We start from the raw sequence: 25662 nt of genomic DNA on the forward strand, positions 1-25662 counted from the left end.
GGTAATACAAATTTTCATCAGATAAAGTTATTTTCGATTATTTGCTGTTTTCTGAGTTTTTCTATTCCCTGCTACATTATCAAACTACTGGGGATGCTGAATAGGCGTTAAAAAATGCAATTGAGGATATTTTCAGATCTACTTTAGTGGCCCATGTTTTTACGTTTGCGACAACGCCTTTTTTAAAACTTGTGCTTATTTTGGATAAAGACAGGTTTCAATAGCTTCCTATGAGGTACAAAGTAACCTTCCTAATGAGCAGAGTTGGTACGTAATGGTTTCGATCAACTAAAATTTGTCTGTTTTCAAAATAGAAACGTTTTTTTTTTATTTTTTTTGGCCTTTTTTGCTCTTCTTTGATGACCTATTGCCGAGTCATTTTGACAGGTCTCATATGTCATCTAATGGAGTATAATTTGATTTGTTTAGTTTCGCCCTCTAATTCACCGTTGTTTTCTTCACTTAGTTGTTCCTAGAACGGTATGTCGACTTGTGAAAATTTTCTGTCTATTCCTCATTTGGTGGCGAATGCAAAGTAAGCCGATAGCCAAGCAAGCCGACAGAAAAGCAAGCCGAAAGTTATGTAATAGTTATGTTATCTATCAGAAATAATACATTGTCAGCCGTTACAATCAATACTGCTCGTTGTATTATAGTGCATAATGTATTCCTATGCCATGCCTCTCGTCCGCTGTGGGATGTAATCCGGAAATATCGGGCCGGTTATCGCGGCGAAGCGCGCCCACCGGCCCGCCAGGGGCAACTTAAAATACGGGTATCCGAAAATTTTTCGGCTTACTTGACCTCATTTTCAAAATTCGGCTTGCCTGCCTATCGGCTTGCTTGACCGCCACCTCATTTGGTAGACAATTAATTGAAAACGGGGATGAGCGGTTGAGAACGGACATTACATAGCCTCCTTGTTCTACGTGAAAAATCAAACATGAATTATGCAAAATTTAACACAATATACGCTGCTTTTCAGATAGTTTGTAAATTTGGTAGATTAATTCTTTTCTTGAAAAATGTCTGTAGAAAATATTGCAAGACGATGCATCATCTTTCAAGACATTGGAGATAACAATTCGATGTCGATTGGGGACAGGAATTTCTGTCGTACTTGTCGGTCCAACAATTATTTTTGCCGATGAAATAGAGCAAATAAGTTTAAAAAAACTGAGAAAGGAAGGTTCCTTTGTATAACATTCTATCGAAAAGCGTTTTGACGAACAGCGTCAGTTTTATTGTTTTCACAGTAATCTTTATCTTTAAACAAAAATTTTATTTTAATTTTTTCTCCATCAAACCAGAAATTAGAAAACGCGTGCCCGATTACAGCATGTGTTCTTTGTTTCAAAAAAACCCCTTATTTTTCGCTTTTGTTTGTGGTTAAATGAATTTTGTTTTCAACGTGAACAAGAAATAACTTTTCTGATTTTTTACATGTTTACAATATTCGCAAGAGTGGTAAATAATGTCATTTTTGAGCACAAATGCTCGCTCGGGATTTTCCCAAAAAATCTATTATCTTCGCTAGACTAATTGGTACATTTAAAAACAAAAGCCCTTTCAAAAGGAGGGGAAAAGCCCCAGCCGCGCCAGTTATTTGCTCGCCTTGAAAATTGAATTATAATCTGGCTGCAAATTGAATAGCGCATTCAGCCTTTTCAAACCAAGAACAATGTAAGCCTTGCTTTTAATAGCAACGCATGCTAATAATAGCAAAAAGGCACCCTTTAGCGCTCTATTTGCTTAATTGGGCAAAATTTTTACCCTCCTGCAGTTTGCCTGCCTTTACCAAGGCACGCGACGGAAAAAGGAAACCTAAAATTTCCGTTTCTAATTACGATAATCTTTTTTTTCGAGATTCAATTTCTTACTTTTCTTAACGGCGTCTTTCTTTGAACTGGTATGGAATTTTAGCCTATCAAAAAATACAAGCAGCTTAGCTTTATTTTTCAAAGATAGAAAAAAATCACCTTAAATTTTAGTTCACACACACGCACCTTTGATTTGCTTTACAATAAATCGATTTGAAGTTGAACCGAATATAAAATATGAATTGAACTCGAATTTCGCGTAATTTATTCAGGCTGAGATATGTTTGAAGACCATTCAGAATAATCCATTTCCAATTCAATTACGAAAAGTGTGATATATTTTTTGTAAACTGGGGATTGAAAGAATCTTTTGTTCACGCTTATCTTAATTGATTTCGCAATTTGATTACATTTTTTCTTCTCTCCATATTCGAGACGCCAAAATATATCTAATTTGTTACTCTCTTCTCTATTGTGTTTCAACCGTTTATCGTAACAAATAACGCTTTTCTTCAAAGCTCAATTCAATCTTGAATTTATTTCTGGAGCCCCATTGCTTATGGCGTAAAAGTACAGCAGAAACACAACTTTTCTATTTCAACTCTCATTTTGCAATTTGTTGGGTTTCCACCAAAAAAAATTAGCTCTCATATTATATTTGATATTTTTTTGAATTGCTGGCTCATTAAATAAGTCAATCTTTATGTCGATTACAGTTTGAGATATACCGCCAAATGTTGCAAAAGGTATCTGGTGTAAGATCTTTTTGACTAAGCACTTTTTATGGCCGAGGTTTTACTAGATCGTGCCCGATCACTGCTTTGTATGAAAAGATTATTATCTTGAGGGATTTTAACGGACAATTTTTTCGTTTGAGATCTGCTAATTTTCATTGTGTAAATTCTGGTAAAATTTCCTAAATGTGAAACTTGAAAAGTTTCTTAGTGTCATGCTTGATGAAGTGTCTCGCAAAGTGTTAAAAAGGCGATACAATATCTGTTATGTACTGAAAAAAGAACGGGATTTTGAAACAAAATCATTCTTGTAAAAACTTCACGCGAGCTTAAAATTTTGCGGAAAAATATTGAAACGTATAGTAGTTAAACTTAAGTGCCTTCCATATAGGTAGATTTTACCCCTATCAAATCTACGAGCTAGTTGACCGTCATGATTTCTCCGAGCGAAGTAAAATTTACTAATAATAAGAAAGCGGAACTGGTGGACTGTAAGAGAACCATCTTTCATCCTAAGAGCTCATTACCCGGAGACTTGTGTCAGAGCCTTTCAGAACTGATACATTACAATCCAATGGCAAAACGTTAAATCAGTACTGAATCAGAGTGACCTAAGGGTAAATTTATCTCGCATTATGTGCAGATAAAACCCAGAAACATTTAGTTCACTTTAAACATTTTTTATTCGTGAAAAATTGAGTTTTTTTGAGAAAAAACAGAATGTTGGATTTTTCTATTAAACACAATTCTCTTTTTGAAGTTTGTCATGTCTTGCTTTTTTTGTTTCTTTTAGACGAGTTTTCTTGTGCTTGGCGAGAGCAGCAATATCTATACCAGGACGAGCCTATGAAAATTTTCGGGTACTTTTCAAAAAATTTCAAATTTTTTGTTGCATTTTTTTAAAATTGAAGTGGACTAAATTTTTCAGAGCAAAGTACAAGGGAGACGGTGGACGTCGGAGCGAACACTTTATCGATTTGTTGGACTTCGCACAAGAGTTTACTCATATGTTAGTTTTTGTTGGTGACATTGATGTAAAAACGCAACAAATTGGGTATATTCGGCAAAAATATTTAGAGTTCAAACAGGCCATCAGGCCATCCAGGGTGAAGTTTGCTGGGCATATGCGGCATGGTGATCTGGATCCTCGGTTGGTTGCAACTAACAATATTTCTTTGAGCGAAAAGTTGTTCATTACAAAAAAACAAAGCTTATAAAACCCAATGATTTTCATGCTTATGATAGTCATTTTGATGTTGAAGGCGAGGGATATCGACATCTAGCGGCTTTAATCCTTGCCGTATTGGAAGAATTTGTAAGAAGCTGTTGATTGGCAAAGTCAACTCTCTTCCTTATCCTCATTTGTTCTATGAGTTCTAAGTGAGCTCTATGTGAGTTCTATGTGAGCTCTATGTGAGTTCTGTGTAAACAGTTTACATCACCTTTGTGAACTTGTAACTTTGTCACATTTGTTTTTAAATCATTAAAGCAGTGATGTATTTTCCTGGTTTCCCTCATCGGTACCTTTCTTGGCTCGTTTCAATCATTTCAGATGTATCTGATGCAAATTTGGACGTATTTTGTACTATTAGTTCAAATTCGTGACACATGAAGCTTCAGACGCATCTCTGTGAGGAATTTGACGGCATGTAATGGTCGATCTGGCGGCTGTTGGAGCAGGTACAACGCGCTACAGCCGCCCCCGAACTCCGTGAATGAAACTGAAGGCTGTCCCAACTCGGGTGACAAGGTGGGGAATATCTGAGAGAACCAGTGAAGAATCCAGCGAATAATCCATCACAGAATCCAGTGAGGAATATGTGTGAACAGTGACTATTGGTAAACAATCGTGCCCTCCCCTATCGAGTGAACTGAACAACAGCTTGAACTGAATATTTCAGCAGTAAAAATAAATAAATTTTATCAAAAACTGCAATTTTGAATGAATATTTCAGCTTATGTACTCTTTTAAATTGACCTTTTTTCTTCAGTTCAACGTTTTTCGTTGCACAAAAAATAGGCTGAACGTCTTTATGTCAAGACAAAATCAGTCTGGTTTTTAGTTGTCCAGAAAAAATCAGTGCATGACTCACGAAATTTTTATTCTGTGCAGACCAAATTCAGGCTACTATTCAGTCTGAGAAGAAACAAATGAAAAACAGTTTCCGAAATTTAAAAATATCAGGCTATATTATGCCCTGTCCAGAAATCTTGAAATAGAAAAAATCATAAGGAAATTTTTTTGATTCAGTACTGAAATTCTATGGCACTCAGATCCGGGGATTGTTTAATCAATCTTATTACTAAAAGTCAACTGTATTCATTGTGCTTATGCTTCGCAGCAATGGTTTTCCAATTGACTTTTGAATTGGTCAGAATTAATCAGCATCTTAAATACAATTTTTCATGGTGCTTTAACATGTAAAAAGCAAAATTTTCTCTTCTGGCAGCGTCATGCAGCAGAAACGGCTCCCCAACAATACTTTGATGAGTATTATAGCAAACTAAAAACTGTAAATGAATGTTTTTTGTTTTTCAAAATAAACATTAATCAGAAAATAATTTTTTGATTTTTTTTGAGGAACTGAATTGATGCATGCAAACCGACGATTGAATATAGCACCAAAATTGCATAACTTAAAGACATTAAAGGAGACATCAAGAAAAACTAAAGCAATTTTTGCGTTGTGTAACATGCTCATTTAAAAAAAATGGAATAATTATATGATTCTTACGCTAAAGAATGCTGAATTGCATTTTGTAGAATTTGTTTTTTTTGAATCATGAAAAACTTTTGCACAGTTTGAATTCCAAAATTCAAATGAGTTTGCCGAAGTGAAAATTGATAGCGGATTTTACACGTCTCAAGACAACCCACTCTTAAGCAAAAACCCTACAAGATAGTTAATATGAAAGTTAAAACATTACTGCTAAAGTAAGCATTGAAAAAAATAATTGATAGGTTGAAGGGTGTTCTGCTAATGGAAATTAATCAATTTTTCACAACTCCAGTTTCTATTCCAATTCATTGAACGATCTCGTTATCTTGCAGTGGCCTTAAGAAACAAGTCTATGCAATTATAAACTGACGTCTTCGTTGCTATAACCGCTGTTACAAGAACTGAAATGTCAATAACCCAAAATTGAAGAAATTGCAGTTTAAAAATAAATACAAATAGAAATATAAAGAAAGAAGTCAGATAGAAAAGTGTCTAAATAAAATAGTTATTCGATTTTAATGCAAAATAAGCAGAGACATTAATCTTAGGAAAGTATCCACAGACGCAAGGCAAATATCAAATAGCTAAGAAATATTAGCTTTTATATTTTCAACAAATGCTGATCACCGATCAAAGTCGTCAAAATTGGGGAAGGGTAGAATAATTGGAAATTGTTGTTATATCCTCCTGCATTAAGAAATGAAAAAGCACATGACGTGCTCGGGGTGCTCACCGTTAAAACAATTTTTTTAATTGTTTTTTGTTTGATAAATCTGACAGCTATAAGTAGAGGCTATAAATTAACATACAAAGTGTCGATGAAACATTGAGTTATTTAGATAAATGTGCTTTGTTAATGTCACTTTTTAGACTGGTGGCATTTTAAAAAAAACTAAATACGTGTTTTAGTCGCGAGTTTTTCATAGGCCCCAAAAAACGTTCAAGAAACCAATAAATGTAGGCACAAAATGTCTATTAAAATGGTACCCTAGTCGAGCTTACACGCCTATCTTGTAAGATCTTGTAAGAATCTTGCAAGACTCTTGTACCAAATTGTATAATCTTACAAGAGTCTTGCAAGATTCTTACAAGATCTTACAAGATAGGAGTTAAATGTAAGACTCTTACAAGATAGGCATGTAATCTTGTAAGAGTCTTACAAGATAGGCGATTTCTCTTGCAAGAATATTACAAGATAGGCGTTTTCTCTTGAAGAGTCTTACAAGATAGGCGTTTTTCCGACAAGAATCTAACAAGATACGCGTTTTCTCTTGTAAGATTCTTGCAAGATAGTCTTTTTTAATCACCGGGGACTTAATCATGTTCTATAGCAGAATGGCACTTCTACTGAGCTTGTCAATTGGCTTAAAGAAGAAAATCTGCGTCTAAAATGTTTTTGACTGAAATCAATTTTGCTCTCGGGCCTAAACAGAAAGTTTAATATCAACTTCACCGAAAATAAGGTATTTGAATTGCTCGTCTCGAAAAAAGTTTTTAAATGATCCTTTTAATGGTTTATTACATCCACACAAAGTGTGAATTACTTATTAAGCACTAAAAAAGTTGACAAAAAAGCCCCCAGTGCTTTGCAGCTTATGATATAAAACGTTTTGTTCGACTTTTTTTCATTGAATGAGACGTTTCTGTGACTCTATTCATTTTAAAACCATATTAGGTAGCAAGTACCCCGAAAACCAACAGACAATAACCAGTTGATAGTGATAGAGCGCATAATTACTACAAAAATTCAATAATACGTTTTTCATTGCGATAATACTACGTTTTTCACTGTTTAATTACGCACCTGGCGAAAATCGTAAATGGTCGATTTTGTCGACCTTCCAATCCGTTGTAATCTTGCTCTATTGCAGAACGGCACTTCTACTGAGGCTGTCACATAGCTTAAAGCAGAAAATCAAGGTCTAAATTTTTTGTCGGAAATCAATTTTGCTATCAGGCCTGAACAAGAAGTTTCATATCAACTTCACCGTAAATAAGGTATTTGAATTACTCTACTCGAAAAAAAATTTTCCAATAATTGTCTCAGCGGTTTTCTTAAATATTAATAGCAACCAAGTTTGTTCACGGCTATTAACACTTGGGTGCAAAACTAAAAAATTCCATTGGAACCAAAATTTTTAACATAATTTTGCCTTTTAATTCACAACTTTTAGTTAAACAATCAAAACAAAGTTTTTAGTATGTTTTTTTCCGTTTTTTTTAGTTTCTTAGTTTTTTTGATGTCTTCAGAAAACGCCTATCTTGTAAGATCTTGCAAGACATCTTGTAAGATAGCCAAGTTTCACAAGAAGGCTTACACACGCTTATGTTGTAAGATCTTACAAGATGTCTTACAAGATAAGCGTGCAGATGCAAGATCTTACAAGATAAGCGTGTGGTTGCAAGATCTTACAAGATAAGCACTTTTTGCAAGATTCTTACAAGATCTTACAAGATTGGTGTGTAAGCTCAACTAGGGTAGTATTAAAATGGGGACTTCAACTTTGCATGAAAATTACATATAAAGATGGATAATAGTTTCAAAGCTTTTGAAAAAAGTAGCCAACTGTAATTAAGAAAATAAAAGCATCCTTTTGTTTTCCGTAATTAATTTTAAAAACTGTTTTTTTTTGAAAATTCAGTACTGTAAATTGAATTTTTTTACCATTGGAAGCAGTGATAATTTTTCTGAAGTTGAAAATTGCAGAAGCGTTGAATATTGTTTTTTTTTCGGAAGCGTTTGCTAAACTCAGTCATGAATTTTTCAGATATTTAAAGAAGCCGGTACGGGATTCAACAGTAAAACAAAAAGTATTGGAGAAGGGATTCTTAATTAATTTGGTTTCCTATACATTAATTTATAATATGTCCCCCAAAGTTGGACGTGTTATCTTTGAAAAAGATTAAAATTGAAAAATAATGTTAACACTAATTGGGGCTTTGCTTTGTTTCTTGAAAAACCAGAAATGTTGAATTTTACCAATGAGATAGGTATCCCACAGCGTTTCACTAGTACTTCAACAAATCAGTTAAATAAAATTGAGAAATATTTTGGAAAATAAAACACTGCCTTTTGATGGTTTTTTTTAGATTTGTTAATTTTTTAGTTTATCACAATTGATAAATGATTACATTAAATTGTGTAAGTAGCTTCAGGAATGTAAAGGAGCATTTATAAAATTTTTGCACATAGGGTCAACGTGCTCCAGAAGCCATTTCTTAGAATTTTTTTGAGAATTCATATAGCGCAATTGTTCAAGGAAAAAGAAAAATGCTGATTTCATTTATACACAATGAGAAAACCGAATGCTTACTTCGTTCTTTTTAATTTTGCTTTCTCAAAAGCAATGATGAGAAAGGAAATTAAAAAGGGACAAAAACGTTGGCAGTTTTTGTAGTTGTTCAGAATATGCGCCACAAGATTTGGAAAAATGTGCGTCGAAATATCGTGACGTCAGCCAACATTTTATCATATATTAGCCAAAATGTTTTTTAGCATAGTCAAAACTGTGAACCTAAGGCAATTTTTGTGAGCAATACCAAGAACAAAGGTTTTGAGGTGGATGAATAGTTTTGATGATGCTAAATGGACACAATTCATCATTTCATATAAGAGCCAGAAGAAAAGAATGGTTATGAGAAAAAATTATTCATAATAGTTCTTGAGGAGAAAACAAGAATGCGACAAAACTCATTCAAAATCTCGTTTGTTATCTCCTCGAATCTCCTTCAATTTTATTTTTTCTAAACCGGAAATTGGTTTTATATTCAGCTAAAAATTTGCTTTGTGATCAATAAACGTATAGGCTTTTGTAACAACAGCAAATAATTGCTTTTTTGTTAGAACTGCAATTGCGTAAATCAAAAATGACCAAGCCATAACTGTTGTTTCTGCAGCAATCTGAGGCTGGAAAGACGGCTTATTTTTACTTTCCTTCCTAATTGTTTTTTTTTTCAAAATTTGACTCTTTGTTTTTAATCGATCTCTGCCCAATATTCCACTCTAATTGATTGTGACATCGCTGAAAACACTAATAGTTAAAGTAAATGAAAAGAAAACTGAAGAAATGATTGTCTTCATTTATGCAATAGGAAGATTTTTGTTGCTGAGTGATAAAAATTGATAGCAAAAATTAACTGGCTTGCGAAAAAATAATGACAATTTGAACTCAAATGTTGTGAAATTTATTAAATTTTCATTGTGACACTCGATGCGATGCTAAGCATACGTGAAGTCATTAGACATATTGAATAATCGAAAGGAAGAGCACTAGCAGAATCCGCATCTTTATTTGGTGGACAAACTTATTAAGAAAATATGAAAGTTAAGAAAAGGTTAAAGAAAAGCTAAAACATCGCCGTGTTTCATCCATTTAATGCTATCTTTATTGTGCTTTCTTTATTTCTTGTTTTCTATCAATCATAATCTTATCTGTGACTGCTATTAAGATGTGTATATAAAAGTATTATGCATATAATTTTTCATGGAAGCATTACCGACGCAATCGCTTGATTTCTCAAAACGAAAATTTGAATTCTGCTAAAAATTTTATTTTTTTCTCCAGTGCATTCTCTCATTTACAATCAAATTTGAACTTTGTTTTGCTATATACACATCAATTTTGCAACACGAAATTGCTTGTAGTAATTTATCTACAATAAATTGCATATCTTAATTTTGCATGAAAATTATTAGAAATGAAAAAAATGAAACTTTCACAAAAAATAAGAGATGCATTTGAAAGTTAAAAGCTTTGGACGCAAAATAATCTTCTGATTTGCTAGTTTGCTTTACTTTATCACTGTGGCAGCTAGTTTTATATTATAATGGCAAGATAACCAGTAGTCTTGCATTAATTTTGCAAGACAACCATGTATATTGAAACATTCAAGCATTTGCAACCTGTCCAGCTTGAAATTATTTTGTTGTTTTTGGGATTTTTTCAATATTGCAAGGATTTACACACAATGCAGCTTCAGTTTTGAATTTTAAACGATGCTGTAGTAACAATTAGTGATTCATATCGTAATTCAATAGAGATATTGAGATCGGAAAACGTGCAAGCAATCTTTAGTATTGGATTATTGTGTCCAATAAAATAACTTTTTTGAAAAAAATTGATCTAACGTCATTTTCATATGTCTATTGATTTATTTTGATATATCTACTGTTAAGTTATTCATCGTTAAGCTAATTTTTTTTCAAAGTTTTTTTAAATAACACATGCAACTGTATTTTTGGACAGTTTCGGCACAAAATGAAATATAATACTGTAGCAACAAATGATAGCTCGAAACGACCTTGTAACAATTTTCAAGATAGCCAATCATCTTGCAAGCCAGTCAAGCCATTGTCTTGCATGATCTTGCAAAAGAAACATGTGCTCTGGACTAGGATAAGTATAGTGTGTGTTTTTCTAGATGAGAGAGCTCTATTTTTTGCTATGTGAGCTGTAAATTTTCATATTTTTTTCTTATATTAGATGTAAATTTTAATTGGGTAGCAAAACTTTTTTTCAACAGATTAATTAAAAAATATTACATGAATTCTCCGTTAACGGTAAAAATATTTCTTATTGGAGTTATAAAATATTTTGTTTTCGCTCAAAATGTTACTCTATGTAATTCAATAATTCTGAGCAAAGTTTGTGTTACAAAAAAACGATGTATCTATATTTTTTGAACATAGATATTGTCTAGGAAATATAAATTGTTATATTTTGGATAAAAATGAAGAAATTAAGACTTTATTGCTTTTTTATTGCATTTTTATAACTTCGTTTGTACGTTACTAGGAAAGAGACTTATCTTTTAGATTTTTAAGCCTCTATGTTACTTACTCATTTTGGACATCTAAACGCATTCGATTCCTGATAAACCGAGAAAAGGAAAACTGGACGCCTCTATTGAAAATTAGAAGCCTCGATTTCTTCAGAAGAAAGACAAATTGCTAGTTAATCAACTCTCAGCAGTTTTTTCAAGAGCCTTTCAATTACCACTTTCGTTTCCCTAACAAAACAAATCAGCCGGCCAAAATTGGCTCGACAGAAAAATAGACTCTTTATATGGCTCCTAAATTATACTAATGTAGAAGAGGATCAGGAAATTCATACTGCGGAATTTTTTCTTTCAAAATTTACTCGACCAATTAGAGAAATTTATCTTTATTTCTATGCTAAAGACTGCAGCGTTAATATGGGGGTTGTTTATAAAGTGCATTTAAAATGATGGAAAGCGCAGTCTCGAATTGTAAAAATGTTGAAAATCAATAACAGAAATGCAAACGTTATTAAAAATATATAGCTTTGTTTTCTGCTGATTTTCGCCTCCGCGTTATTTTGGCGCTTTTTCCTGGAATTCCATAGTGGACTTACGATAGAAATGCGTGATATATATCGTGAATATTAAGAAGTTCGATATGCCGGCTATGAACAAATATGAACACAATTTAAATTCATAGCCTTGTTCACGTGTTTTATGTCCTCCCCATAGTGCTACCTTCCACACTCATTACAGTTGGCTTATTTCTTGTCCCACTTGAGATGAAAAATGATTTTTGTTAATTTCCGTGAATGAATTCGACTTTATTACAGTCTTCTCTTTCTCAGCCCAATTCACAAGAGAGCAAGCGTCGTTTTGCAAAAATAAGCGGAATGAAATTAGGAGGTAAAGAAGTGCCGCAAATTCAACAACAAAAGTCGAATTACGCAACATTTTCAACTTAGCCGAATATTGGAAGCTGCTTATGGCAATTTCTCTTGTACCGGTTAGAAAGCTATGGAAATTCGTACGACGATGAAAAAGTTGCTTAATTTTAGTGTATTCCGTGTAGCAAAAACTTGTAATAATTTTTTTCGTTACAAGTTTAAGTGTGAGTATTTACTTGAGTGCCGATAGAAGGTGAAAATGCAATTTTTGAGATTCCTATTAGACTCCTTTTCGGTAAAAGATTAAATTGTTAAAATTGGGTTCAATTGCAACTTGTGTGTGTGTTTCCTTTTGTTTTAATAAATTTCTATAAAGGTTAGACAGGTATCATCAACAGAATTTGATGAAATATTAGTGTCGAATCGTAAAAAAGTTGAAAATCAATAATAATAATAATAATAATGGAAACGTATTAGTATTCGGAAACAATTAGCACTGCAAATTCGCCTTCAAAAATTTTTGTATAAATTACAATTATTAACAAAAATATTTTATCGATCACCTTTTAGCCATATAACTTACTCTGTTATCTTTACAGGATAACAAATGCTCTCTCAAAAGAATTTTGACTCCTTGACATTTTTGACTCCATTTTTTTTAACTTTTTTTGAAAACTTAGAAAGTTTATAAACGGAGCGCTGTTTCGATTGTTTGAATTTTTTGAAAACTTCAAGAAACTCCCATAAAAAACATTTTAATTTTCGTCAAAAGTGGACAGCGGCCAACCAGGTGGGCGGCGAGATAAAAACCGGAAAAGAAAACGCTAATAAGTTGTAGTTTTCTTCCTCAGTATTCCTTAATACACACACATAGAAGGTGTTTATTCAGCAGCACAATGTTACAATAGTAGTGATGAAGGAAAAGTGAACTGAAATAAAAGAACTCTTACAGTCTCCTAATTGAGTTTAAAATGGCTGAAAAAGGCAAGCCCATAAATTCATGACTTCATATATTTGACTCTTATTTTTACATTTCAAACACGCATTGTTATTAACAACACTACTGCTACCGTTTTTCGTCTTTTTCTTATTCCAATATGGCAAATATGGTAGCGATTAAATTTATTGAAATTTAATGAGACTTTTGTAATTTTTAAATGCTTCCTTTAAACGATTTATTTAAACGCGTCGGCTAAAAATAGCAAAGACGTGTTTTTGCTTTACGTTAATTACCTACATAATACAAAAATTGGATTTCCAGGAATTTTTTCTAATACTTTTAGTTTTTTTTTAATATTTGATGGGTTATAATCTTTTGTGTCAGCGAAAATACTCGCAATAAAAACGAGAAAGATAGCCAGAACTTCTATTGTCATTTCCTGAAATTTTTTGAATATGTTTTTCATAAGAACGAAATTCGATTGCTCATCAATGACGCTAAATGCTGCTACATGAAATTTTCTTGAACTCCTAAAATAGAATCAGTGCTTGAAATTGTCGAAAATTTTTGAAGAAAATCCGGTCAAGAACACTTGCCAAAACTTTGGTGATTTTAAATTTTTCAACAGAAAACAGGTCTAATTGGTATAAAGGGAAGTCAGTGAAAACTGCAAACACTTAGTGAATGAACAAATGTTTTTAAAGGGAAAGCTTAGTGAATGAACAATTGTTTTTAATTGAGCTTTTTTTAATCTTAATCATAATTCAAGAACATTTTTGTATTGCATGCTTCATGATTTGACGTTCATTAATTTCAAAAGATGATTCCAAAGAAAAATCATTTTGTCATATAAATGGTCAATGCGTCTATACTTTTTGTCTCAGATGTTTAATTCAAATAGAATAAGGAGCAGTAAAGAATGATTCAGTGTTTTTAATTTCTCAACGAATCTCTCGGGTTGACAATGAACACGATGAAATGTTTTGTTCAAAATATTTGAAATTGCAAACAAATTGAGAAAAGTGAGAAAAGCATAAAAGCGTAAGCACATCCAATAATTTTCGAACCAGAAACAAAAATAACTTTTTTGAAAAACAGTAGAATGTAAAGAAATTAAATGGCAGAAGAAAAAATTATCTACTTGGAGATATAGCTAACTGGTCAAAACATCAATAGGTTGTTTTCGAATATAAAGTTTTTACGAGCGTTCAATTCTACATACTTCTTCAAAAAAACTGATAATCACTTAAAAATTGTAATAATAAAGTAACTCTGTTCCTTTTTTAAACCTATTTTAGTAGTTCAGCGAGCAGTATTTATCAGCAGAATAAACTGAAAGGCCAGTTTTTTTATACGCAATCGTAGTAAGGGCTCAGATCAGATTACGCAAAATTTTTTCCGGCAACTTCTGATAACTAAAAATGCCGATGTAAGATGATAATTTGTTTCTCTGATAAAATTTTCTTTTTCAGACTCTGTTTGCAAAATTATTGTGTGCGTACTTTCCTAATTAATGGCAGTTTTTCTAATATTGCCATCTTAAGGCAGATCAAAGTATTCAAACTGAAGAATTAATAATGTTACAAAAAAATTATATAAGCTCAAAGTCAACATTGCGTCGAAATAAATTTCATTAATAAGAACAGCAATTTGATAAACCAGTTCTTTTAGACACGTTTTCCGTCCGTGTGCCTTACTAAAGATTTTGTTTAGAGTTTTCCTTGTGATGAAAAAAATTCTCTGCCCGTTTAGTGTACAGTTGAAATAACACTTCTTTTAGATTAGGCTTTTTTGTTGAAATTACGCCTTTTCTTTCTCTTTCATGAAAAAAAAACTTTGATTTTTTTCTTCCTGTCTTCACAAAAATTTAAACTTGGGCTGAACAGAAAACAACATATGGCAATTGAAGAAGTTTTCAGTTTATTTTCTTAGATATTGCATGAAGTAACTTTATCCAGAAATTATTGAGTCGAGGTGCTCTATAAAAGAAGGCACAAAATTGTCTCACAGTTTTAAGTATCACTAACCAATTCGAATTGGAAATTAAGCTGTGATTTAGTTTTGCTAAAAGCAATGTTCTTAAAATGACAAAAACATGCAATTCTGCACAAAATTTCAAAATATTTGGAAAATCCAAATAGCCAAGTGAAGAGCTTCGCATTTATTTGTAAACAATAATTCCCTCTTATTTGCAGAACTCGCTCCAAGTTAACTCCAAGAGAGGTCACCATGATATTAATGGAGTTTGTTGGAAATCATTAACAGCAAGCGGCGTTGTGTTGAATTAATTTTTCCTTTAATTTTGAGGAATTTGCAACACTTTCAAGCAAGTTGAATTAGTTGGTTTTTGACATTGTTTTGTATCCTAGAATGGATCACCAGTGAACCAATTCCAATTTTCATAATTTTCAATTTTTTTATTTGTTAGTAAAAATAACCTGTAGCGCCTAATTGCTGAGGAAATCTTTTATCCGATGAAATTGAGATGATAATTTACCAAGTTGGAAAACAATTTATTCCCTTTTTATTCCTGATCAGCTTTTCCACTTTTTTCAATTTGGCAACAGAGGAACAACTTTAAGCCTTTAATCTTTTTTCTTCCTAAAAGCTTTCGGGTTTTTAAAGGGAATTATAGAGCTTTCAAAGCAGAATACAAGGAAACATTTACTGATAATTCCCTTTTTTCTTTCCTCGCATTTTGGTTCCTTTCAATTTGGTAAAGACAAAACGTGTTCATGTGTAACCATAAAAGAATTCAACACAAATTACTGACGTGCACATATTTTGTTCACCTTTTTGATTGATTTTTTTCACCGCCGCTAATCAATATTATCGATTAAGTTGATGTATCAAACTTTAATGTACCTCTCCAATATTCCCTCTTTTACAAACTTCAATCAATCTCAATTTTGAAAAGCTGCAAATATATTTAAATCTGGCGCAGATTTACATTCAAAAGTTGCTTATTCATATAGCAGCCTTACTTGAAGTAAAAGCGTCCAAAATCGATAATTTATCCCAAGCAATTTCAGAAACATTTTATGTAATAAAAATTAAAACTACAAAATGGGAACACTTAACTGCGTCAGCGTTTACAACATTGTATTTTTTCCTGCTTAAAGCCGTTATGTTATGGTAACAAATTCTGATAACTGTGTTATGAAAATTTCACTTGAACGTTTTTAAAGCAGGGAAAATTTTATTCAATTCCCTGTTGTTTTATTTTCCCAACGAAATTAGACAACCGATACAGATTGGGTCGAATTGGAATGTCCTTTTTGTGACATTTTGAGTTGGGCGGAAAAAAGACCAAGAATACTGAACCCTCAAAAATCACCCACCTCCCCTCCGCCCTGTCAAGCTTTTGCTATTTTAAGCGACCGCTTCTCTCAAAATCAATTTCAGCATTACGCTCAAAGAGTTTGAAATCTTGACCTTTAATTTTACCGTTTTGAGAGTGTATTCAATCACCACAACTACTGAAAATTTACCTGTTACCTGTGTTTGTCATTCGCCGCAATTAACCTGTACTTGAATTTATTTCACTGTTCCTACAGTTGAGATACTCTTAAATTTAACTATTTAGTAGGTCAAAATTTAACAAAATTTGAGTTGCATTGATTTCTTTCCAAACAAGCAGCAAGTCATAATTTAAAAAATTAAAGAAATTAGAAAAAAACTTTATCCATTCCAGTCATCAAAGCTGCCATTTCTATCATCATTAAATTTCTGCCGTATCCGAACTTACCGAAATTGCTTGTTTCCAGAAATCGATTATTTTTCTGGTGAAAATTTGATTTCATTTTTTATTGACAGTTAAACACGTGCACATATTTTTGGACGAGGAAATTGAAAAACTAGCGTGTGGGTGAGGGAAAGTGTGTTATTGTTGAGGTTAACATACGAGAGAGGTGTTATATAACTGATTTATGTAGATTGATTGCGTATGGTTGACCTCAGTTGACTACACAGACGCTCTATAGCCCATTTGTTACTGACAGTTATATTGCCCAAGTTCATTCTACTATACCCTGAATTTAACAGCACTATAACTGTGGAAACTGCAGTGGACGCTAGATGAATTTACCCAGTCATTTGAGAACCAAAGGTAAGCTAACATCGACGAACTCTGCCGACACTGATTTGCATTTTTTTTGGAAAGATCGACTGTCTTGTAAAATACAGAGTATTGCAAGAGCATTGAAATTTTGCTAAATTGAGTATTTTGTTGCAAATTGTTTTGGAATTTAAACTACAGCAAGTCATTTAACCCTGACCTATTATATAGTCAGGTTTGAGAATTATGTTTGTTTTTTTTTGTTTTTTAAATCACCCAATGCATTACACCGCAGAGGCAGACCTGAATTACCTTGGTCAAATTTGTCTGAGATTGTAACTGAAATCCATATTGCTATAGTGATACATTGGATTTTTTTGGAATTGAATTCCATTCATAAGTTAGGCTTATTTAAAGAAAAATAAGCAACCGAACTCCACAAAATTAGAAAATTAAAGAGTTGCGGAATCCAGGCTACAAAACTCGTTGTCTGAATTACATTTTTGAGCAAAATGCAATTCTTTTTAATTGCGCTCAAACGAAGTTTTTAACAATTATATTAGTCCTGTCGGTCTTTTTATGCAATTTTTCGCTTGACCAATCTTTCGTCTGAGGCTTTTGACTTTTTGTCCTCAAAAACGGGAAAAACAGGTAGCGCCCAGTGGGCATTAAGTGCTCTTAGATCTTTTCAGCTCACTAGTTTTCAAGTATGCGATTTACAGAATCTGTTTTGGAGACTTATACTTGAAGCGAAGGGCAGTTCTTACAGATTGACCCCCCCCCCCCCACTGTTGCTACCCCATTAGCCCCCGATGCATCCCCCCGCTGCGCTCAATTACGCCCCTTCAATTAAGCTAAAGCTAGCCTCACTAAACCGTGCTAGCCTCTCTAAGCCTCACTAAACCTCACTAAACCTAGCTACTAACCAAGCCAACCGCTCGCCGGTTGTTTGAGAGCGATTCGCCAGACGTTAGTTGGTTCTGTTTTTAATTGAACTAAGTTTGAAAAAGTTTTGCCGCAAAATCTTTACGCTAAAAATTTTGAAATAAATAAGATACTTCTCCAAATTCTAACTCAAATTTGATACCTGTTGTTACCGACGATTTAATTCGATTACAATTAAGTGTATAATTAGCTAGAAAACCATGGAATTTAGAAACAAGAAACAAATATTGTGGATTTCAATAATGTGTAATTGATTTACAGGATTCGGTAACTGGATTCTGCATTTCCTCAAAATTATTAGAAAAATTTTTGAGGATTTGCACGAAACAAAAACAGCTAAATGCAATTCAGTTCAGCCTTTGCGGGTTAATGTGGTAAAAAGGAAAAATAATACATTTTTTTCAACAGAAAAGGGCGGACAGGGTACGATATCATTAACGAGATCAATGCTGCATGTAAAAAAAACAAAAATCAAAGAGAATAAATTATCGGTGGTCGGATGCAAGGCTTAAGATAAATTGGACACATTGAAAGTTATTCAAAATTTTGCTCGATTAGACGACTGTTTCTTGAATATACAGAACTGATTGTCGCTACAGGCAATCTGCAACCTAATTCAGACTGAATGCCAAAGTTGCAATTACTTATGTACACTCCAAAACCGTATATTAATACACTATTTTTTCTTACAATTTAGTCTCTTTTGTTGGGAGTGGGTTTATATGATTTATTTTTTTGCAAAGTTGACATTACTCTGCAGCGTTGTCATTGTCCTGCCAATTTTGCAAATTTTTGCAAAAGTGACATAATTTTGAACTTTTCTTCTACAAATTTTGCATTACCTGGCAGACATTTGCATCAATTGCAAATTTGGCATTAGTTTTAAACCAGATTTTCCAGCTCTTTCTATACTCATTTTTAAAAAAACTGCCTAAATTTTAATTTTTTTTAAATGACACAGCATTCAATTGCAATTCATTTTTTTGTGATACTATACAACGACATGGCCAAAACTTTCTCATGCTCTTCACCAATTGGCGAAAAGAGAACTAACTTACCAAAACCGATACACCTCGGAACACTTAGCCACAATTTCGCAATGTAATATAAAACACATATGATTAAATGTTACCATACTGCAATTTCAACTGCGTCTGAGCCTCCTTTGGTCTGAAAATTTTTTACTGCAAAAGTTTCAACAGTTAGAAGATTCTTGTTCTCATGATCATCGTTATGAACAATATCCGAGAATTTTGTTGCATCAATTTACTTAATAATCAGGATTTTGGCCCAGCAATTTCAACAGTTTTTTCAGGATAAGTGGAAGTATTATTATTTGGGTTTCCAGTTTTTGTAGCTGTAGGAAACCTTCACAGAACATACATCATAAAAAATATTTACAATTATTTTTTATTTGCTATCAGATAAAAGAAGAGTTTTCATTGTTGAAGTAGGCATTGACAAAACACATGGTTGTTTGTTGAGAAACTTCATAGGAAATTTCTTCAAAACAATGCAAATCGTTAGGTAGCAAAATCCAGAATTTTTACAAAGAATTTTTGTTGGTAGAATGAGTGAGGGATAAAATTTTGGTAAAAGTATTAACAGTCTAGCATAAATTATTCTTCTCTCATGAGTTTAGAACTATAAAAAATAAAGCTGACGTTTTTAAGGAAAAATTGCACAGAAACAATAAATCAAAAGTTTGTGAAGGACTGTGGCGGCTAGTAGCATCCTTATAGAGAGCATTTTGTATGGAAAACATTAGCCACGAATCTGCATCAAATATGCATAAAACGTGAACAATATTTGGTCAAAATCTTTATCATTTTTTTGCCTATATACAATTTATGACTATGGTTAAAATATGCTCAAAATTGAGCAGCTTTGAATTGGATCCAAACAAGAACATCTTTATACAGGAGTTGTGTTCTGTTCAGGGATGTTTATGTACTATAACATTTTTGTTTTTGTACTGTAATCAAAATTAAAATCAGAGTAGATGAGATAGTAGAAATGTGATCACGTCCCACTTAGACGTCCCAAACAGTAAGTCTAGTAAAGTTGAAATTTAAGGAAGTTCGGAATCGTAGGAATTATTGCAAAATCGCGCAAACTTGTTCGCGCAGTCTTTAGTTTGGTTATGGCTCAAACAAAACAAATTATAACTCATCGTGTTATTGTCTCTCAGTGATGTGAAAATTGCTACAGCTTGATAAAAAATAACGTTAAAAATGCTTGTGATATTCTTGTCGTATGCACAAGTGACTTGCAAGAACTCTGCATGTGGTTCGAGAAGCAAGATCTTTGCGATATAGTTAGGAAAATTTGGCCAAGACAAGGCAAGACATACCAAGTTTTGAAAATTAAGCTTGCAATCAAAGCAAGCAATCTTGAATTTCAAAGCAAGCAACGCGAGAATTAAGCAAGAGCTACCAAGATTTATACAGAATTATATAGGAGGTCGAAAAATTAAGCTTCCAATCAAGACAACGAAACTTCTGTCCTAGGCAATAATCTTGCTGGCTGGACACCTGAGATCACCAGAGTCATCTTTGTGGATCCAACAGAGGTCATAGTCCAGTGGAGTACCCTTCCAGGTCTGGACATTTCAGAGTTCATTCTAGTGGTGCTTCTCCATCAACAGGGTAGCTCTCAAGACACAGTCGAGGAACCACTCATTGTATGCCCAGGTCAAAAGAGCCAGACAAAACTGAAGGTTAGGGATATCCACGAAATACAAAAACGGGCAAAAATGGTGTCCCGTCTTTGCACCCCATTTTCATCCACCACCTATCATTTAACCACAATTAGTTCACACCTCTATGATTTCAGCTCAATTTTAGTTCTTTATTTAATTGTTATAATTACCATTCAAAATGAGGGTTACGTACGGTTTTTGGAAACAGTTTTAGGGTTTAATACTCGGAAGTTGAATTCGCAGAGTTTGGGGGCGAGAGCTTACCCAGGTCGAGTTACCTCTGATCATACTCAAGTGGAACGCACACGCGGTGTTTGCATACCAAAATTACAGGGTCTGGGAATCGGATTCAGCGCATAAAAGTCTGGACAATGGTCTAATTTTGGTCTGATCGGAGTATACTTCCACCTGGGACGGTCTGATCAAAGAACCAATCGAAAGCACACTAGCCTGATCGGGTGACTTTCGAGCGTACGATAGTCTGACCAGAGGTATTTTCGAGAGCATTTGGTTCTGATTACAACCATATTGAATGCACTTTTATCTTTCAAATTTTACAATTTTTTGACTGAGAGACGATTCTGCAAAGAGGCAGCAAAAAGTAACGTTCTAATCACAGACTCATCTAGAGTCAGATGTCAGTGATCAGAACCATGGTTTCCAGATTATGGCAACTGCCGGTTCTCATTACAAGTAAATTTGAATAACTGCAGATCAAGAGATTTTTAAACGACAAGCTTTCTAAATTCATCCATTGATTCACCAATGTCATACAAAACAAATTAAATCTTCTTCAACGCTGTGGTCCTTTGTCATTGGCAGCACTCTTAGAATTGGCTTTGTCTTAGTTGAGTATATTACTGCAAATCTCAATTTTATGAAAAAGTTTTTATAGCGATATTAAGGCTTTTGTTAATAATCACAAGCATTCCCTGATCTGACTTCTTCCAGCGCACCTGATTATAATTAGGGGCTATTTTGGTCACCCTTGAGTCTGATTAAAAGAGGATTATAGTGCGACACTGGTCAGATCAGGAGTGATTTTTCAGCGCACGATAGTGCAATTAGAAGTAATTTCGAAGACAAAAAGGTTTGAACTTGGTCTGGGCCAGGTTTGCAAAAGCGTGTACACAATGATCCGATTTCGGTCTGATCAGAGGTCACTTCTACTGCAATGGTCTGATCAGAGGAGGTTTCGGGGGGCACACATTAGTCAGATCAGGAGGGGTTTTGGGCGCACGATAGTCTGACCAGAGGTAATTTCGAGTGCAAAAACGTCTGGAGTGGATATTTCTGTCTGGAAACCCAGTGGACCGTCTGGGAAGGTCTGATCGGAGACATTTTCGAGCACAGTTAGACCGCACACAAGTTTTAGAGCGCACATCATTCTAATCCGAGGTTAATTCGGTCTCGGGATGGTCTGATCAGAAACTATTTTGATCTGGAACGGTCTGATCAGAAATCAATTCCGTCTCGCACCTCAATCTGGTAGGGTTGAATTATTGTGGTGTTAAATGATGAAGGGGTTGAAGGATATGATTTTAAAACACATTGGGGTTAAATCAAACGAACAAAAGTGGAGTTGAGCTATCAATAATTTTTAAAGAGAGAAACATTTTTCTATCGTTAAACCGCTAACGCGTTCCCGGTTTGCCATTTTTTAAATTCCTGCTTTTTTCTTCATGATAGCACATAAGTCTTAAAATTTTTCGGGGTACAATACTTGTATGGTTTAATTGAATTCACAAGTAATCTGTTTAAGAATTCTCTAAAAGCGTATAAGATCCGTTTTTTCGGATGCAATAACAGGTTTCATTAATAAATAGCCATCCTCGGCAAGTTTTGAAAGAAATTTCTCAGAAAATATCGAAAACAAATTTCCGAACTAGAAAGCACTGTAATACTATTAGTTCCTTACGTCCTTAAGGAAGCATGAAGTAGTATGTATAGATGATTTGCCGATTCAAGTACCGTCAGACTACGTACAATATACCAGATTTCGTCATGTTTGTTACACTATTCATATATGATCTTCAATGATTACTATAAAACAATTGGAAGGAACTGATCTTCTGTTATTGTTATGCAAGTATCAACTGAAATTCATACAATTATCAAATCGAAATAGTGTGCATTGTTGTTGCTATCAATGTTTTTTAATGATTACTGTATGATTACTAAAAATTTATACGTACTTTGCGGAAATACTGGGTCATATTTTATTCTTAGTCACCGTTGTCATACATGATTTACGATCTTTTTTGATTGCATTAAGATAATCTCATTTATAACTTTCCTACGAGAAAAAATAATTAATCCAAATCATTTATGACAAAAATTAATAAGAATTGCATATGACATAGCATGACCATTAAGATTTTAGAATGTGATGGGCTATCCGGTAGTATATTTTCAATACGAGTCGTTTGACCCTACATTTGCATTCATCTGTATGTGAATAATACAACCAATCTTAACACATGATTTTTTTAACCTTTGTGAACTACACTTACTTTAAATCTAATAGTGCCGATTTTTGAAACTTATTGGCGAGAAAACGTCAGTTCACAACAAAGAGAATTTAAAAGTACAAAATTTGTCATTTAGCGTTCTCAACGTAAGTCATTCAGAAGATTGACTTTTTGCGGATTTAAAGGTAAGTAATTTTCACGTGAATCAAACTTACAAAAGATTGCAAGTAGATTTTGCAAACTCATGAGCGTTGTCCATAACCCCCAGTATGGTAACAAAATTCGCTAGGGTCAAACAACTCGTAATGTTAACTTGTGAGATAGTTCTGTTGTAGATGCAAATATCCTGTCTTTATAATACTTCTTGCCTATGAAATTTCTTAATTATTGCTATCTCGTATCATATTAAAAATCGTAATTTCTTGGAAAACCTTAAATACTACAACGACTCGCCAGTCAAATCTTAGGTTTTTTTGCTGCATGGCTGCACGGATTAATTAACTTTTAATGGATACTGTATATCCAAAGTTAGCCATTACGAATTTACATAGAATTTATGTGCCACATTTATTTTGCTTATTAAAATTTGTACAAGTTATAGTGTTTGGTGTTTGCTTAGGATCTGGTTCCAGACTCACACTACTCAGCCAGAATAGCAGCCAAGACAGTTTTGTACGGAACCACAAAGTTTTCACAAGCATATCATTTCATGACCACTGACGAGTGACGTCACAATGAACGTCATCAACACCATCACTCATTGTCTATCTATAATCAGCTGAAAAGTATCATCACAACAGAAGAACATCTCAGTGAAGAGAACAAGTTTTCCGTGCAAGATATTACAAAAAGTTTTTATCGTAATGCTACAATTGTCCCAACGTATCTTTGCAAAGGGATGCTTTATCTCAAAGACCAATTTTCGGTCAAAAAATCGGTAAAATTTTACACAAAAAAATTACAGAATTTTTGTGGCATTCATGGGAACGAAATTACTAACTTAAAGAAAGTGAGATGAGGATGGATTAAAGGTTTATTTTCTTCTTTTGCTTTCTCTCTCTGCTGCAGAAGAAAAACTTTAAAGCTTCGACTTCTGTTTCTGATTACGATGAGAATATCAATTTTTTTGATGAACAAAAACGACTGCAGACCAAACAATTCTCCCGAGTATATTTCGGGAGAATTGCCGACCAAATTTGCTTTATTGACCTCCCACGTCACTGTTTGTATTGGAATTCAAAGTATCGTGGCCAACGATAGCCGGCTTTGTTCACGGTCACATCCGCTTGAACTTGTTATAATGGACCAAAATTTACAGAAAATTGCAGAAAATTTAGATACAATATTCTTTAATAACTGATTGACCCCAACGTTTAAAAGTAATGCCATCGTGATGAAAAGTAACTTAGAAATGAAAATAGAATTAATACAACGTCTGTAAGAAGTTCGAAGTTTAAAAATATATTTTAAATAGTGTAGATATATATTGCCATTGACGACTATGCCAATAAAGAAATAATCTCTCATACAATGAGCCTTAATTCAATATTTTGCTAAATAGTTTTTTCTATTGCTGGCATAGAGCTATGACAAAACTCAGGTGAGAAACTTTGCGTACATTTCGAGTAACCTCTTCCATTCTCCACTCTGTCACAATATATCTGATTTTGTGGTATTTTTTTTTGTTCCGACCCCCACTTTAGTGGGAAGGGAGGAACTACATACTCAAATTGGTTTTTTTGTTCAGTCAATTTTGGCCGATCGATATATTCATCGTAGAGAGTTGTGAGTGACATCATTAAAAAGCATGTTCATCCTAGAATATGGATTTCAAAATGGATTTTTTCGAATTTTGTTTTTAAAAGGAGTTATCGAGAATTAAAGTTTTGTGAATGTTCGACAGTTTTTTTTCACATTTTCCGTAGTTTTTGCTAAAATTTGGCTCAATTTTCATAATACAATTTAAAATAAGTTAAAATTTTTAACGGTAGACTGTTTTTGTTACCGTTAGACAGAAAGAGAGAGAGAGAGAGAGAGAGAGAGAGAGAGAGAGAGAGGAGCGCTGCTGAGTTGTTTGATTTGATTTTTGCCTTAGAATTTTGATATCATTTCCAAAATTCAGATACTTTTCATCAAAAATTGCATAAAATATTCCTTTTTGGTTATCTTTGTTTAAGTTTGCCGAAAATGGAGATCTAGAAATCGCAGACGCAATCTCCGTTAGCTCCAGAAGAGAGCTAGTTGAAATTCAAATGCCAATAAAAAGTCTTCTGGAATTAAAACTTGGCTGTTTTTTTTTTCCAAATTTAAATCAATAATTTTACAAAATGCATTATTGGTTTTTCTTTGTTTTTGAGATGTTTCACTTAACAATTGGTCTAAACCACAAAATTTTGAACATTTGCTTGGTTTCCTGGGCATGCGTCAAAATCAGTGTAAAGTTTGACAACATAATGGATTCTTATAATCAGAAATTTTTAATTGCTCTCAAACAAAGTCCTGTCGGTCGTTTTTTTAACGCGATTTTTCGCTTGACCGATTTTTCGTCTGACGCTTTTCACTTTTCGTCCTCAAAAACAAGATAAACGGGTAGCTCCCAGCGGGCAATAAGTGCTCTTAGAGCCTTT

General features: G+C 33.5%; 1 protein-coding gene across 6 annotated transcripts in view; it reads left to right on the top strand.

Moving 5' to 3' along the window:
- LOC142337460 (uncharacterized) overlaps positions 1 to 24595 on the top strand; it is a 57348-nt gene extending 32753 nt beyond the window's left edge. For 2 of the 6 annotated variants that reach the window (XM_075386691.1, XM_075386693.1), the window contains exons 2-4: positions 16797 to 16969; positions 20374 to 20582; positions 23655 to 24595. In XM_075386691.1, coding sequence (XP_075242806.1) covers positions 16939 to 16969; positions 20374 to 20582; positions 23655 to 23762 — 348 coding nt within the window. In that variant the 5' untranslated portion in view covers positions 16797 to 16938 and the 3' untranslated portion in view covers positions 23763 to 24595. Of the gene's footprint in view, positions 1 to 2014; positions 2391 to 2522; positions 2567 to 15348; positions 16970 to 20373; positions 20583 to 23654 lie in introns of those variants that run through there. The other 4 variants (XM_075386690.1, XM_075386692.1, XM_075386689.1 and 1 more) reach the window with 4 other exon arrangements.
- The last annotated feature ends 1067 nt before the right edge of the window (positions 24596 to 25662 follow it).

This window comes from Convolutriloba macropyga, chromosome 4 (assembly GCF_964194025.1).
Source record: "Convolutriloba macropyga chromosome 4, txConMacr16.3, whole genome shotgun sequence".
NCBI lineage: Eukaryota > Metazoa > Xenacoelomorpha > Acoela > Convolutidae > Convolutriloba > Convolutriloba macropyga.